This window comes from Clarias gariepinus, chromosome 1 (genome assembly GCF_024256425.1).
Source record: "Clarias gariepinus isolate MV-2021 ecotype Netherlands chromosome 1, CGAR_prim_01v2, whole genome shotgun sequence".
NCBI classification, from domain to species: domain Eukaryota; kingdom Metazoa; phylum Chordata; class Actinopteri; order Siluriformes; family Clariidae; genus Clarias; species Clarias gariepinus.
The window spans coordinates 27,902,883-27,918,310 of NC_071100.1; the positions used below are offsets into that span (position 1 = coordinate 27,902,883).

The 15,428-nt window shown below is 39.3% G+C and overlaps 1 protein-coding gene across 1 annotated transcript in view; it reads right to left on the reverse strand.

Annotated features, from left to right (window-relative positions):
* per1b (period circadian clock 1b) overlaps positions 1–14,966 on the reverse strand; it is a 30,821-nt gene extending 15,855 nt beyond the window's left edge. Inside the window, exons 1-5 of the mRNA XM_053513651.1 lie at positions 14,744–14,966; positions 2,541–3,411; positions 2,125–2,378; positions 1,805–1,926; positions 689–890 (exon numbers count right to left, since the gene is read on the reverse strand). Coding sequence (XP_053369626.1) covers positions 689–890; positions 1,805–1,926; positions 2,125–2,378; positions 2,541–2,908 — 946 coding nt within the window. The 5' untranslated portion in view covers positions 2,909–3,411; positions 14,744–14,966. The remainder of the gene's footprint in view (positions 1–688; positions 891–1,804; positions 1,927–2,124; positions 2,379–2,540; positions 3,412–14,743) is intronic.
* Between the last annotated feature and the right edge of the window lie 462 nt (positions 14,967–15,428).

The window sequence follows — 15,428 nt, forward strand, 5'->3', positions numbered from 1 at the left end:
ATGCTTTGGGGCTGTTTTTCTGCAAAGGGACCAGGACGACTGATCCATGTATCGCGAGATTTTGGGTGAAAACCTCCTTCCATCAGCAAGGGCATTGAAAATGAAATGGGTCTGGGTCATTCAGCATGACAATGATCCCAAACGCACCGCTTGGCCAACGAAGGAGTGGCTTCGTAAGAAGCATTTCAAGGTCCTGGAGTGGCCTAGCTGGTCTCCACATCTCAACCCCATAAAAAATCTTTGGAGGGAGTTGAAAGTCTGAGTTGCCCAGCGACAGACCCAAAACATCACTGCTCTAGAGAAGATCTGCATGGAGGAATGGGCCAAAATACCAGCAACAGTGTGTGGAAACCTTGTGAAGACTTACAGAAAGAGTTTGTCATCTGTCATTGCCAAAGTATTGAGATAGATTTTTGTTATTGAACAAATACTTATTTTCCACCATAATTTGCAAATAAATTCTGTAAAAATCCTACAATGTTTGATTTTATGGATTTTTTTTTCTTATTTTGTCTCTCATAGTTGAGGTATACCTATGATAAAAATTACAGGCCTCTCTCATCTTTTTAAGGGGCAGAACTTGCAGAATTGGTGGCTGACTAAATACTTTTTTTGCCCCACTGTATTAAAGGTCTTCTCAATATCTCTAGTCACACAGAAAGACAAACAGAGAGACACAACCACGCACCAGAACCGATGCAGGAGGCCCATGATGGTAACCTGCTGGGGGCAGTGCTGCTGTAGAAAGTGCTGACGTCCTGAGGGGCGAGAAGCTCTGAAAACAGTGCCCCCTGCAGCTTCTCTGGTTTACTTCGCAACAAAGATGAACCCTGCGGAGAGATATACACCACCTTCCCAGACAGGAAGGACACGGCCATGGAGAATGTGTCCTAAAAAAAAGAGAGAGAGGGAATGAATATGTTTGAAAGAGCCAGTTCGCATCATTACTACTGAATTAACTGATACAATATCACACTGCCCCACCAAATCGTTACGTCAGAAAATTGCAACGAAATTACGAAAACTACATTTGCCATTTCAGTAAAAGTACACACTCACATTCTCCCTGAGAGCCTTTTTTTCTCCCTAATTTGGTCACGTGCCAAATTTTATTCTAAGTTAAATGTTAACCTCTTGAATTTAAAAGTAATTTTGTATTGTTTAAATTCTGCCCTTGGTTTTTAAATGAGGAAAGTGGTATAAGAAATAGACTATATTTAAAAATATATGTTCAATTCAGATGTGAAGATAAATATAATTGAAGAAAACTTTTGAGTTTTTATTTTTTAACTTTTTTTATAGGTTCAAGGCATTAAAATTGTAACAAAATTAAAAATATGTAATATCATATCTAGATATTTTTAAAATCATGATCCTTTCAGAGTTGCAATATGAATCGAACCGGCACCTAGGTTTTGGTATATTATTATATTTGGTATATTATACTGGTGATTCCCATCCCTAGCCAACACATGCTTCCTCTGAGACACATGATACAAGCCACTGGATCTTTTTAAACTGCTGCATCACAGCATGGTGTAACACTCTTGGAGGTAAGCTCATTCTGCCCTCTTCTGCATACGAGCACCACTGACTAGTGTCACTTAAAGTAATAAAGTAGACAGAGAGAAAGTGAGAGGGAAAGAGGGAGAGAGAGAGAGAGAGAGAGAGAATCCCTTCCACCTGTGCAGCAATAGCAATTTCTCTTCTTTGTCTCCTGAACACAGATGGTTGTGGCATTGTCCAGATGGTGGTTGCACAATACTTTAACAAAGTTAAGTAACAAAAAAATCTGGGCACGTACTGTGTTTTTCAACGTATATTCCGAGGTAATGTTATCAAGCTCCTCTATGGTAAATGTGGAAAGATCCAAACTGCAGCCATGACACCCTTCGACATTCCACTGGTGATAATACTCCTGATTGGCTGGAAAACAAAAACGCAAAGTCAAAGTTTGTATACTTCAAAGGGGCCATGTTTAAAGGTTCTGCTGTAATTTCAGTAAACCAACATCACTCATGTCATCATTAAAACTTTATATGTTTAATTTTAAATTTTGTATTTTTTTTAAGGACAAAGAGAAAAATGGAGCACACTCCCTCATACACACTCACTGGTCCTTACCTTGGACTTGCTTGACGCAGCTCAGGGCGTATTTGAGGGCGTTGAGAGTGCTCGAGCGTCCTTTGCTCTTCCTCTCAGCGGGCAGGCGAATCTTGAGATCCTTCAGTGCCCTCATCAGCTCCTTCTGGGTCTGCACGCGAGCCGACTGCTCACTGCTACAGCCACTGGTGGATGAAGGATCTTGCTCGGAGCTTGCACTCAACAAACTGTAGGCCAGGGAGCTGCTGGGGGGAGACGGACTCTGGGAGTTTGAGCTGGGACAATGAATAAATAGAAAAAAAGAAAGAAAAATAACCGATAAATAAAGAGACAGTGAACCTTACCCTTAGTCTATCACTTCTTGTATCCATCTACGATTGATGATATTACAGGTTTTCTATTACAAATAAACCACTTTTTCATTTCACATCGCTTACCTCTTGTTGCTCTCTGTGGTCTCTAACATCATGCCAGAATCTTTGCCATTATGACTTGAGGAGCTCTGGTAACTTCGCGTGGACTGTCGTCCCCTGGAGACGTTCTCTCTCTCCATTCCTCCCTCACTCTCCCTTTCCCCAGAGTCATTGCCGCTCGAAAGCGTGTCCATGTCGTCCGAGTTCTGCCCCCGGTTATCATTGGATATTCCTGCAGGCCCTGACTCACCACCCGGAGTCGATCCTGTCCTGCCATTGGCTGGATTTGATGGTGGTGGGCTGCCAGTTATGCTCATGCTGGTCTGCTGCACCTCCTCAGCCTCTCCCGCTCCCACCCTAGGAGCATTGCTATCCGAGTTGTCATCACTCATAGTACGGTGAGAATACTTGGTGATAAAGCTCACCTTTTATTAAAAAGTCAATGGAATTTAACTAGGTTGGGCTGCAGGAACCATACAGGTAAATCATTTTGGGTTGAACTGTCCACATGGGCTAATGTTCAAAATATGGAATGTTCTAGGGGTTTTTGTAAAACACACTCCCTGTTAGGAGTCTTAAAAGCAAGTGGGTGTAGATAGAAATTGTAAGCTTCAACCCCTTGGGCAAATAATAATGAACTGTGAGATAAACCTTTTTGAGAGCAAGAGGTAAATAAACTGTCAGTTGCAGAAATGTTGAAGGGCAAAAAACAAGCAGGCAAAAAGGCGGCTTATGAAAGAGTCTTGGATGCAATCTTGCAGCCAGATGGATGCAAACGGAGTGTGAAAGTGAGAAAGCAGCACAAAAACGGCATCTGAAAGACTCGTCTCTCTCTTTTCAGGATCTGTCTGTTCCTCTTCTCCTTTCCTGCTTATTCTGGCCCTTTTTCTAGAAACTAGGGGGAAAAATAAGACATGAATCAATTAAAATAAGATTATCTAGTCTGGTTCTTTTATAAAGACTTTAGGTGGTTAAATTAAACCACATGGGCACAGAGTGACAAACAAACACATCACATTTCATTTTAATGTGCTGCTGTACCACACTTCTAACCACAACACTTCTTATGCACTCTGTCTGCCACCACCCAGCAGCAGATCTGGGATCATATGGTGCTTTGCTTGGAGAAGAAAGCTGCGCATGTAAAAGGTCAGAGAGGGCCTCTGTTTATAGCATCCACTGCAGTCAGCAGTTTAGACAGTGCCTCAGTTTATCTCCATGCATTATATAATCTTTTCATTTTTTATTTCAGCTTTTCAACATTTTCTTTTTTGAGGGAAATGACATGTTAGACCAAAGTTCTTAAATTCACACAGGTTTTTATATCTGTTTATTTTTTAAGGACTTCTTATTTTTTTATTCAGGCATGATTACTCAACAAAAAAATATATCACATGTCCTCTTCCTTGTTTGTATTAAATTGTCACCTAGGCTAGTTAATAGGCATATTGCAATTTAAAAGTACGCATAGTAAGTACAAACTTTGATATTTTCTAAATACATAATCTATGACATAATCTATGTATCTAAACCCAGAATGGTTAAACTATTCCTGCATTCTAACCGTTCTTGGCAGTACTAAGTAGCATATCTTTATACTTCTCTTTAAGAAGTATCTAATTGGTTAAGGTTTATATGCACTATAATAAGCTTTGCACATCTTTGTGTCCTTCTTTTTTCTTGGATCACTTAGTCATGTTTCATGAAATTCAATGCTGTTTGACCCTGCTTATTTTGAGTTGATGTTTTTACAGATGTCAATCCTGCATTGATCTTTTGCAGGCACATGATTAACATGATGTCAGTCACAACAGTGGATGGCAAAATCACTGTTAAAATACACAAGGCTATTATGTATTTTTGTGGATTATTAAGCTTAAAAATAACAAAAGTATTAACTGATTATCTCAATAATTAACTGATTATCTACCAGATTACCTGATGCCTAGTTACACAGATAAGAATAAAGTAGCAATTGATTGTGTTTGTTCTGCTGATTATTTTTATACGCAGTACAGTATGTTGCGGTGGACTTTGTAACTTATTCAAAAGAGAAACAAGCTAATGAAACTGGAAAAAAAATATGGATATTAATTTACAGAAGTTTGATTTGTTATCCTATTCCATTATTACCTCAGGTGGTGTATAAATACAGTACGAGATTCCTCCTGGAGCTCGCATTAGCGTTAGCTCAGTCAGTGCTTCTGGTTCAAATGATAAGCTGTTATGGAATATGTTGTGCTTTACACTACAGAAAATGATGTACAGGCAACTAATACAGACATTTTAAGCTATCTTGTGAATCTCTAACAAACTGTTGTGTGGTTGAATCCCAACATGATCCCCCCCCCCCCCCCCAACATGAAAAGTCAGTACATTATGTAAGGTGCACAAACCCTTGTTTTACATACCAAGTAGTAGATGGGGGGATTATTTGGTAATGTATTGCAATTTTTTTGTTTGACAATTTCTGTATCACCACAATGAACCCAAAACTGCTTTTATGATTTTTTGTAATGAAAATTATTTATTTTTATTCATATTTGTTTGTTACATGAAACAAATGTAAAATGTTGAAATGTTGCAGTTCCTGTAAAATCCTACAGGTGGTGCCCTTTAACATGGCGTAAGAGCAAGTTATTTGCTAAATTTATTTGAAATTGTACAAAATCTAAAAAAAAAAAAAATTTGGTTTCGTTTATAACTTGCAGAATCAAGCACATCACTGAGAAATGAGGTGTGTTATGCAAGAGAGGGTTTTAATTCTTGTGCGGTCCAGTTGTAGGGTAAAAATACTCCTCAAAATAACTAATAGAGAGAGACTGAGACAATACAACTTATCTGTAATTTTTATGACACTGACCGACCAACAGACCGTTTTATAACCACACACACTCGCGCGCGCGCCATCCGCGTGCGGTCGCCTCGTCGTGATGCTGTTCTCATGGAAACGTGCGTTTGGCATCACGACCCGGTCGTCATTAAAGACAAAGACAGTAATGACAACCAACAGTTAATAATACAGTACAAAATAAAGTCACGTGTTACGGCGAAAAACGCGCATCACTGTATTAACTCGTAGATGTACATTTTTTAGTTTATAGGTTTTTAGGCGGTCTAGTATGCGGATCCATGGACTACACACAAGTTTGTCACACTATACACTAACAGTCAGACGCAGCTGGCACATCTACTTCCATTCCTTGTCTAAACTATTCTTATCACCATGACCTATACAGCGCACTTATCTAGAGAACAGATAGCACTGTGCTGCTAAACAGTAACTAAACAGCTGAAAGTTACTCCACGCTCGACTTCATCCCACTGAAGCGACTTACATGCAGACAGGATCTCTACTCCATAAGGATAACACGCTGCCGCTGTATGTCGCGTCCACATTAGTGCGTAAACGCTTGTTGTACCAAGACACAAGTCCGCGTGAGTACTGTCACCGGATTTCCGCCCCCTCTCCCAAAACCGACCTATTGCGTAAATGCGTCGGAGCAGCGTGCGCGCTGATTGGCTGGCAGCTCGCGGTGACCGGGCCGTGTTCTGTAAACACACAGCGCACGTGTCCGAGGCAGCGGTTCAGTCGAGCCTGGCTCGACGCTGATTGGTGGGATTGACTAGCCAATTACACGAGCGTTCCTACTTCCAGTATGAGCGCACAGATGGGAGTGTTAAGAGTGATCGGGTTAATATCAGATTTAAGATTAGATTTTTAACCCACGACAAATAAACACATCTTCTGCATTACTCCTGCTCGATCCGCGTGACTAAACTCTCTCTCTCTAACACTCATACACACAGACGCAGAGTCATCGGATTACAGACATTTTTGTTGTATTGGTGACTCCCTTACAACACTAGTGTATCTGTGCTTCATGTAGTCCCGTGTACTGTGCTGGTGTATTATGTGTTGCACTATGATCTTTAAGAAAGATTTCGCAATGCAACTTAGATATGACAACAAAACCTACTGAGTGACAATGCAGAGATGCACAATGTGCCACTAAAAAAACTTTTAGATCGGAATATATACAGTCAGCCAAACAAATCTAGACACACTTTAGGAAAATTAAAATCATATGATGTACTGTATATCATATTATTATAATGTCAATGATTTAGTATTAACATATTTATATACATTTTTCTGTTCCTGGAGTGTGTATGCATTATATGGCTGACTACATATCTGAGAAAAATGATCAGATCACATGTTCATATGGATAATATTTTCCTATTATACAAATTACAAAGGGTTTACACCACCCCTCTCATTCCAATCAGGCTGGACCAAGTCAGACTGATCTGATTAAGAAATTAAGGTTTTTATTTAGGTTGAGCTATTATTTTTATATTTATAATACCGTATATCATTGGAATATTGGGGATCATGTAAATGTACAGGGCGGCACGGTGGTGTAGTGGTTAGCACTGTCGCCTTGCACCTCCAGGGTCCAAGTTTGATTCCCATAGAGTGCATGGAGTTTGCATGCTCTCCCCATGCTTAGTGGGTTTCCTCTGGGTACTAAAGGTCCTTTATGGTATTGTTCACATTTTTGGTACTCCGCTTAGGAGTCCCCACAGCAAGTCACACAGTAGGCATGTTTGATTTGGCACAGGTTTCTCATGCATTTCATGCAACCCTTCCATTTACCCGGGTTTGGGATTGGCACTAAGGCTGCACTAGCCCCAGTGCTGGTTCTTCTGGAATGCTGGAATTCGAACCTGGCGAATTGTGGTGAGAGTGCCAAATGCTAGCTGCCATCGCAACAACAGACACTTAAAAGCCTCTCTCTATAAAGTATTGAAATGTTGCCATTCCTGGGAGAGAAATGCTATTGCTATTATTACTTGAGGAAGAACATTTTATGCTGTTGTTTATTCTCTACTCTATGGATTAATCAAGACTGTATCTCAAACTGCATAAAGCACACTAAAAATGCTTCCTGAATAGTAATAAACCCATTAGGTAATCATATACCCACAGTGACAGAGTGCACTGGTAGAATGCCTTTTGGGATGTGGCCCAAATATTCTTGATTCTGAGGACATTATTATCTGCTCCCATTTCCTCAGGATAAGAGGAGTGTTATGAGAATGAAGTACCTGATAGCGCACAATGACATGACTGTCACAGTTACTGAGTACCAACTAAGTACCTTTCTAGGTTCAGCTCAGAGACCAATATAGATGTGAACTAGCCCATGAAATCTCACTATTTAGCAATTTTCCTCAATGTACTAATTTTTGCTCATTATAACCAAGCTTGAAACACAATACACAGTGTACTGTATATACTGTGCAAACACATTGGGGTCCAAATATACCATACTTACAACTTTAATTCTCATTTCCAGCTCTTGGCTTGGCTTTCTAATCAAACTCTGATTGCAGAAGCAGCTACTTGCAACAATGGGTCATGTGTTTTCCTGCATTTTTTTATTTCACATTCCAAAGAATCCTTTGTGTTGATTTTTTTTAGTCTTTATATGTATGTGTGCCTGAACTCAGTTCACCTTCGGAAACAATTTCAAGCGTACGACCTCATCACCGAAATAAATCACAGACTGCACTGAAATGTACTGTGGTGGTGAAGAAGAAAAAGTGCCCTAGTAGCAAAAGGTCCATGTTCCATTAGCGATCCAAAGCACGGTGATTAAAAAGCTATTCCAAGAAAACAAACATGACACAGTAAAAGTGAATTTTGAAGTGATAAGTACCAAACATTTGAAGGAGGGCTTTATTTAAACTCTTGCCTGCTTCAGTTTTGCGGTTGGTGGGAGTTGGTGGTGTGTATCCTAAATGCTATGGGCTGTTGTAGAGGTCGTTCAAGCCCTTTGACCTGCTCCCTCTCTAACTGTTTTAAATAGAAATGAGTCAATATGTAATCAAATATGCCATTTGAGCCTCTTTGTTGTTAGTTAAGTGAATGAAAAGAAAATGGCGAAGTCAGTGCCCAAATGTTTTGAGGTGACAAATAACTAGAAGAACAGACTAGAGAAAAATCCATCAAAAGTAATGTTTGTGGAAGATGTTAAGTCAATATGTTTTTGCAGGTATGAAGAAAATCACTAAATTGTTTGCATCAAATTTGTGGCAAGAACTGTCTGATTACAGAATGGTCCAATTTTACGTCACAAATCTTACTTCCATGTGTGTGAGTAATTTCATAAATTCAAGATAGAGAATCTTCGTTTCAATAGGAGGTGCGTTGTAGCAGATGACGAGGTGAAAATAGCTTTTCTTAAGTGTAAGGTTTTATAGTATGATGAGAACCCCCTCACTGTGCTTCCTGAATCCTTAAGTGGTAACACGTCCTATAGCCTGTATCCAGACAAATATACACCCAAAACGCTTGTGCCTGCTGCAACCCTTTCGTTCAACTGAAAAATGCAAAAGCATTTCCTTTTATCTGTCGGTGTCCTGGACTTACATGTTAATGACTGGTTCTTTTGATGTACTGGATGTACGTGACACAGGGCACCTAGCTAAAAGCTTCAGTATCCTCTTTTTGCTGATAATAAACAGAGATCTTCAGACATCAGGTGTGCGTATGCGTTTGTCCGTTACTATTGGTTAGAACATCAGCCGGTAAGGTTTATCCAGGTGTGGCGGACACAACAAGCAATAAAACTTCTTCTTTTACATCATTTTAAATCTTAATTAGCACACTCTTCCTCTTAAACGCAATATTGAGTTTTGTGGTTGGCCATTATTAAGTAATTCTATTGGACTTCAGACTTGTGGCTTTTTTTTTTCTTCGTACACTCACAATATGCAATGCCAATTGAGTGAGTGCCAGCATGGATTAGTTACAGTGTAAGCACTTTAACCAAGATGACTATGATATTAAATCTATGAACATGTTGATATTGCTGCGCTATTTGCACATTATCTGCTGAAATCATGAAATCATCCAGTATCTTACTCTAAAACAAATATCCAGAATAATCCAAAGACATGCTGTCTAGGTTAATGCATTTTCAAATTGCCCATATTGTGTGACTGGGTGTATGAGTTTGTGTGTGCATGTGTCATATGATCAGCCATCCAGGGTGTACCGTACCTTGTGCAATAAGTTCCCTGAAACAGGTTCCATGACCCCCACGACCCTACACAGGGCAAACCACCCCAACCACTGGCATGTTTTTAGGGGTATATTTTGTACAATCTTTGAACATCTTGAAGCACTGTACAATCCATCATCTGAAATTGGAAAGAGTACGAGACAACTGCAAACCTACCAAGACATGGTCATCCACCTAAACTGACAGGCCGTGCAAGGAGAGCATTAATCAAAAAAAGCAGTCAAGAGACCCATGGTAACTCTGGAGGAGCTGCAGAGATCCACAGCTCAGGAGGGAGCTTTTAGCTCAGGACAACTATTAGTTGTGTTCTCGCCAAATCTGGCCTTTTTGGGAGAGTGGCAAGAAGAAAGAAAGCCCCATGCGCAGTTTGTGATAAGCCATGTGTTGGATACAGCAAGCATGTGGAAGAAGGAGCTCTGGTCAGATGAGACCAAAATTGGACTTTTTGATCCAAATGCATGGCAGAAAACTGACACTGTGCATGGTGGTGGCAGCATCATGTTGTTTGGATGCTTTTCCACAGCAGGGACACGAAAGCTGGTCAAAGTTGATGGGCAGATAGATGGAGCCAAATACAGAGCTATCTTAGAAGAAAACCTGTTAGAACCTGCAAAAGACTTCAGACTGGGCTGAAGGTTGACCTTTCAGCAGGACAACGACCCTAAACATACAGCCAGAGCTACAATGGAATGGTTTAAATCAAAGAATATTCTAGTGTTACAATGGCCAAGTCAAAGCCCAGACCTAAATCACATCAAAAATCTGGGGCAAGACTCGAAAATTACTGTTCACAGATGCTCTACATCCAATCTAATGGAGCTTGAGCTATTTTGCAAAAAAGAATGGGCAAAAAATGGAGTTGGCTCCAAGGCACATCGGCCGGCATCACAGAGAGGTACATTCTTCTTCAAAACGTTTGCACCATTCAAATGTTTTACTAAAGCTAAGGGTCTCATCATTACACTGCGCTTGAAATATATTATGTTACATATCATCATGTTTATTGGTCAAAAAAATTACACAGATTACAAGCACTAGATTCAAGTAAAAATAAGTTAACTCCAGCAAAAACAGTCTTCATTAAGTCAGCATCTGCTCGGCATTTTAGTCCTCCTGATCACTTGCAGCTTGTCATTGGCATGATGATTGCAAGTGTTCTTGAAAAGTGCGGTCTGTTGATTACTATGTATAAAATTAAAAGCAAGTATTTACAAGGCAGCTATTTTTTTATACTAATTTTAATCATGCTTTGCCATTTTCCCTGCCTTCCCTAATGTTTAAAAATATTCCTAAATACTAAATAATCAAAGATTTCTGGCATTCTAAGACTGCTTTTGGAACATTCTAATGTCATTAAATAGCTGTTATAGACACTACATAATAATCACTAATTAATTTGAATCTTATAATAATATATTGTAGTTGGTCATTTTACTTTTCACTATCTGTCACTCTGTGACATTTACCTGTATAGACATGTTTTTTACTTGAGTGCAATAAATGTTTTGGTTAAATAAAAAAAAAAAAATCACTGAAATTGGTTTTATGTCTTGATTCACGCAAAATTATTTTATTAAGTCCTGGTTTGACTTGAATGCCCATTGTAATATGGGTTACATTTCATTGCGAACATTATATTGATCAATTATTGCAATTTTTCAAGAAAAGGTTGGTAGTGGTGAATGTAAATTACTTCATAAATTTGCTTATATAATATAATATAATATAATATAATATAATATAATATAATATAATATAATATAATATAATATAAGCTTTATTTTGAAGTATAATTAAAACTGTGTGAATTGCGGCGCTACATTAAGACACACCCACACCTCTGTAACGTCAGCGTTCACTGAGGTAACCCTGGAGAACATAATATTTATAGGTGGTTTCCCATGATAGAGATTAAGTCTAATGCTAGACTTGAATGGCTTTCAAAACCAGATTTACAGAAATCAGCTTTACCAGTCATAGTTTGAAATAGATCTAGACTTATCCTAGTCCTGAATTAACTAAACTGACTTCCTTAGAGAAGATTAGAGCTACTCCAAGACTAAACTGTGGGTTAAATGGGTAAATCTCCCATGAGGTAGGTTTAACTCCAGGTCAATGTTGTTTGCCAAATAAGACGCACAAATTACACTATATTAATGAAGATTAACGAGTTTGACTGGTTAGACAAGTTGTTGCTGGCAAAAGTGACCAATTGCAACATCTTATGTGCAACATGGGTAACTGTTTCTTATGTAATTTGTAATTTTGTGCCACATGTTCCAATGATGAAAAGATATTGAAATGTGCTTTAGTGATCATTTTCAAATGCATAAAGTAAATGCTGTGAAAATTATTTCACTTTTGGAAATTATTTCGCTTTCATCTGCCAATCAGACAGCCTGAACCAGTTTGTCTCTAGGAGCTCCTTACTTTATTATTAAATTTATTTTTTCCGTAATTTGGGACCTTTCATACACTTTGGGATTTAGGTGGTGTCAGTGAACCAACAGTATGTAAAGTCTTGTGTTTTGTGAATTTAAAGAACATTACATAAACTTTCCTGATGCTAGAACCCAAGCTAACTAAAATATACAATTCCTTAAATATGGGAACTTCCCTGGAGTCACTGGCTGCCTAAATGAAACCCACATTCCCCTAAAAAATCCCCCATTTCCAGATGTTGAGGAATAAAGGAACTGCAAAAATGAAGCACTCCCGCTCATATGCGCACTAGGGGTCTGGGAGAATGCATATTTGGTGTTTGGAGGAGTTTTCAGTTCCTTTGGAAAACACTTCAGTTTGAACCAAGAAGAGCTGCAGGGTTCCATGCTTGCTCGGTCGGATTGAGATCTGAGGAATTTGGAGGCCTGGTCAACTGGTCAACAACCGTAATCTCTTGGTCTGCTAAGCGCCACGTGTGGCAGGGTGTGATGCACTGGATGTTCTGATACCTTTCTCTTATGGCTAGTCTTTTCTGTGGAATTGGGCCAGGCCCTTTGCTGGCATAAGCCTTGGGTGCCCAAGATCATGTCACCAATTTACTGGGATATATTTTATGGTTAATGTTACTCAATTCACCTGGCAGTGGTTTTAATGTTATGGCTGATAAATGTTTGTGCTGTTTATCTATAATGATGGTGGGTCTTCAAACTGTTTGCTTCAAAATTGTTTGCTTAGACTTACTAAAACTTTTTGGTCAAATTGTCTTTTTATGCTGTCATTTTTTCCCTTTAATTTAGATCTCTAAATTCATGCAATTTGAGGCTTTTCTAAATCTATTTCATGTTTTATAGACAATCTCTGTTTTGCTTATTCAGACTAAAACGTTCTTTCAGAACTCCATATTCCAGGTCTTAGTAATCAGCAACTGATGTGTCTTTCAGAAAGCCACTTTTCGGCCAGAATTTACTTTTCTGGTTTAAGCCATACTCCAGGCTTGTCTAGCAAACCGCCTGCTTTACATTGTTAATGTAAGCCAACTCGTACTGTAGTATTATAGAGGTTGAGATTAATTTGAAGTCAAATCCATGCAATGTTTGAGGTTTTTCTGATAACTTTAGCTGCTCCCTTTTTTATGCCTGCCTTTGTTGTAATATTTAATTAACATTTATATTTTTTTTACCTGTTAAGCTGCTTTGTGACAATGACCAACATTAGCTGGTTAGCAACTCGCTGTTGTTGCTGTACTGCAAATTCAATCGAAAATGTTGCATGAATGTTTAAAGTTCTCTGTAGCAGAACAGAATTAATATCCACTCAGTGCTGTAACTCTAAAAGTGCAGTTAAAGTAATTCACTTTTTATAAGCCTTATATGTTCTGACAAAGTAAATAAAAGACACAATTTGTAGTGGCATCCAAGTTTTTTTTTTCCCACTGCACCTGTTGTGTAAAAGTGCTGAGGTGGGAATTTATGTCATTACTGTACAAGCAGCAAATTTCCACTTACCACAATTAAGTCACTGCAAATGCAAAATAAATAAGGGATAAGTGTAGAATACTTGTGTTTGGGTCTCTTTTCTTTGTGTCCGACCTCACATTTGCCTGCATTCTGTCTGTATAATGGATCTGAGGGACTTTTTAAGTCCTTACACTAAACCTAAGGAACTTACAATGCTGAGTCCCTTCTACAATCAACAATGAATATACCAGCCTAAATCTTTCTATCCCATAGCTGTACTGTAAGTATCATTACACTCTCACTAACTCATTTTCTAGACTGCTTATCTTGTTCAGGGATGCTAGGGGCCTGGAGTCTATCCCAAGTGAATCAGGTCACTAGGCAAGGTACACCTCAGACAATGTTCCAATCCATCGCAGGGTATTAGCTTTCATATGAAGGAAACCATATAAACAACATGTTTTATATATATATATATATATATATATATATATATATATATATATACACACACACACACACACACAGACACACAGACCCAGGCCATGGATTTGATCCCTCATTCCTGGAGGTGCTTGGCCAAAGTTCTAACCACTTTGCCACCATTGTGACTTTTTATATTAATTACTTGCAATACTTTCATCAACTGATTTCTTCTATGTACAACAGTTGGTTGTTCAAAACTACCAATTGATATCCATTAGAATTTATCCAGGACAAACACTGAAATGTCAAAATCTTACATACTGCTGCTTTAAACACACCTGCCAAAATCCCAGACCAAATGTCCCTGATCGGAGAATAAAGTCCTGCTTTAAAGAGTCCTCTCAGGCATTTATCCCAGTGTGGCTTTTGTGTTGCATTTAGATTTGATGAGTGTGACTGACACTAAGCTGGCACAAGGGGTTAGTGCTGGTGTGCTGCAGGTGGGGCTGGGCAGGGACCCAGAAGAGGATCTGTTATGTTTCATGTTTAGATTGTGATTTGCTTTAGGAAGCATTCTCAACCAAGTGTCATATGTAAAGTCTGACATGACTACAAAATGTCAACATAACATTACCAAAACAGTAATAATGACTAGTCATAGTCTCATGTACACAGACGCAGAAGTCTCAATCCAATACATACTGTACATCTTCAGGAAAATGACTAACACACAGTGTTAAACTTTTCACCAGATTAAAGCTTTGCATGACTACGAGGCACTAGATATCCAAATAACTGGCCTTACCTCCGCAAGCCTCGCAGTGTTGTCTTCGGACGAAAAGACCTTCTCATAGCATTTTCTCTTATCGTCAGTCTCCTTTTTGCATCACCTCTTAAAAACTCAGATCTGCTCGGTTTCCAGTCTGTACTTGGTCCGCGTTGGTTTTCACGTTGCTTCGGGATCGAAGCCGTGCGCGTATTGTGTGGCACACTTTTCCGTTTCCCTGTGCCACACCAGGCACGCAGTAGTACACGTTCCTGAGCGTCCCACTGCAAGCTGATGGCATATTCGATTCCCATTGGCTGTCTGAGCTCCCAAATCCAGCCTATTCACGCCCAGCTCGGCGCTGATTGGATGGTGGGGGAGGCGCTTGCCGCACGGGGCCCAGCTGTCACGTTGCAGCGTGCCTGCTCCAAAGGCAGACGTAACCGGCGCGAGGTTTGAGCCTGTCCAGTGGCCGGTGTAGACCTAATATACGCGCATTGCATAAGAACCGCGCTTATATACCGAGCCACAAAAACCCGGAACGCGTTTCGTAATATCCCTATAGATTGTGTATCATTAAGGCTTTCTTTATAAAACAGAACAAGCCTGATCTTTAGGTTTAATGTTGCACGTATATGAAGCTATTAAACAATACATAGCTACCAACGTCAGATAATGTTAATGCTATTTAAATGTGTACAGATATTAAATAATTTATCCAGCT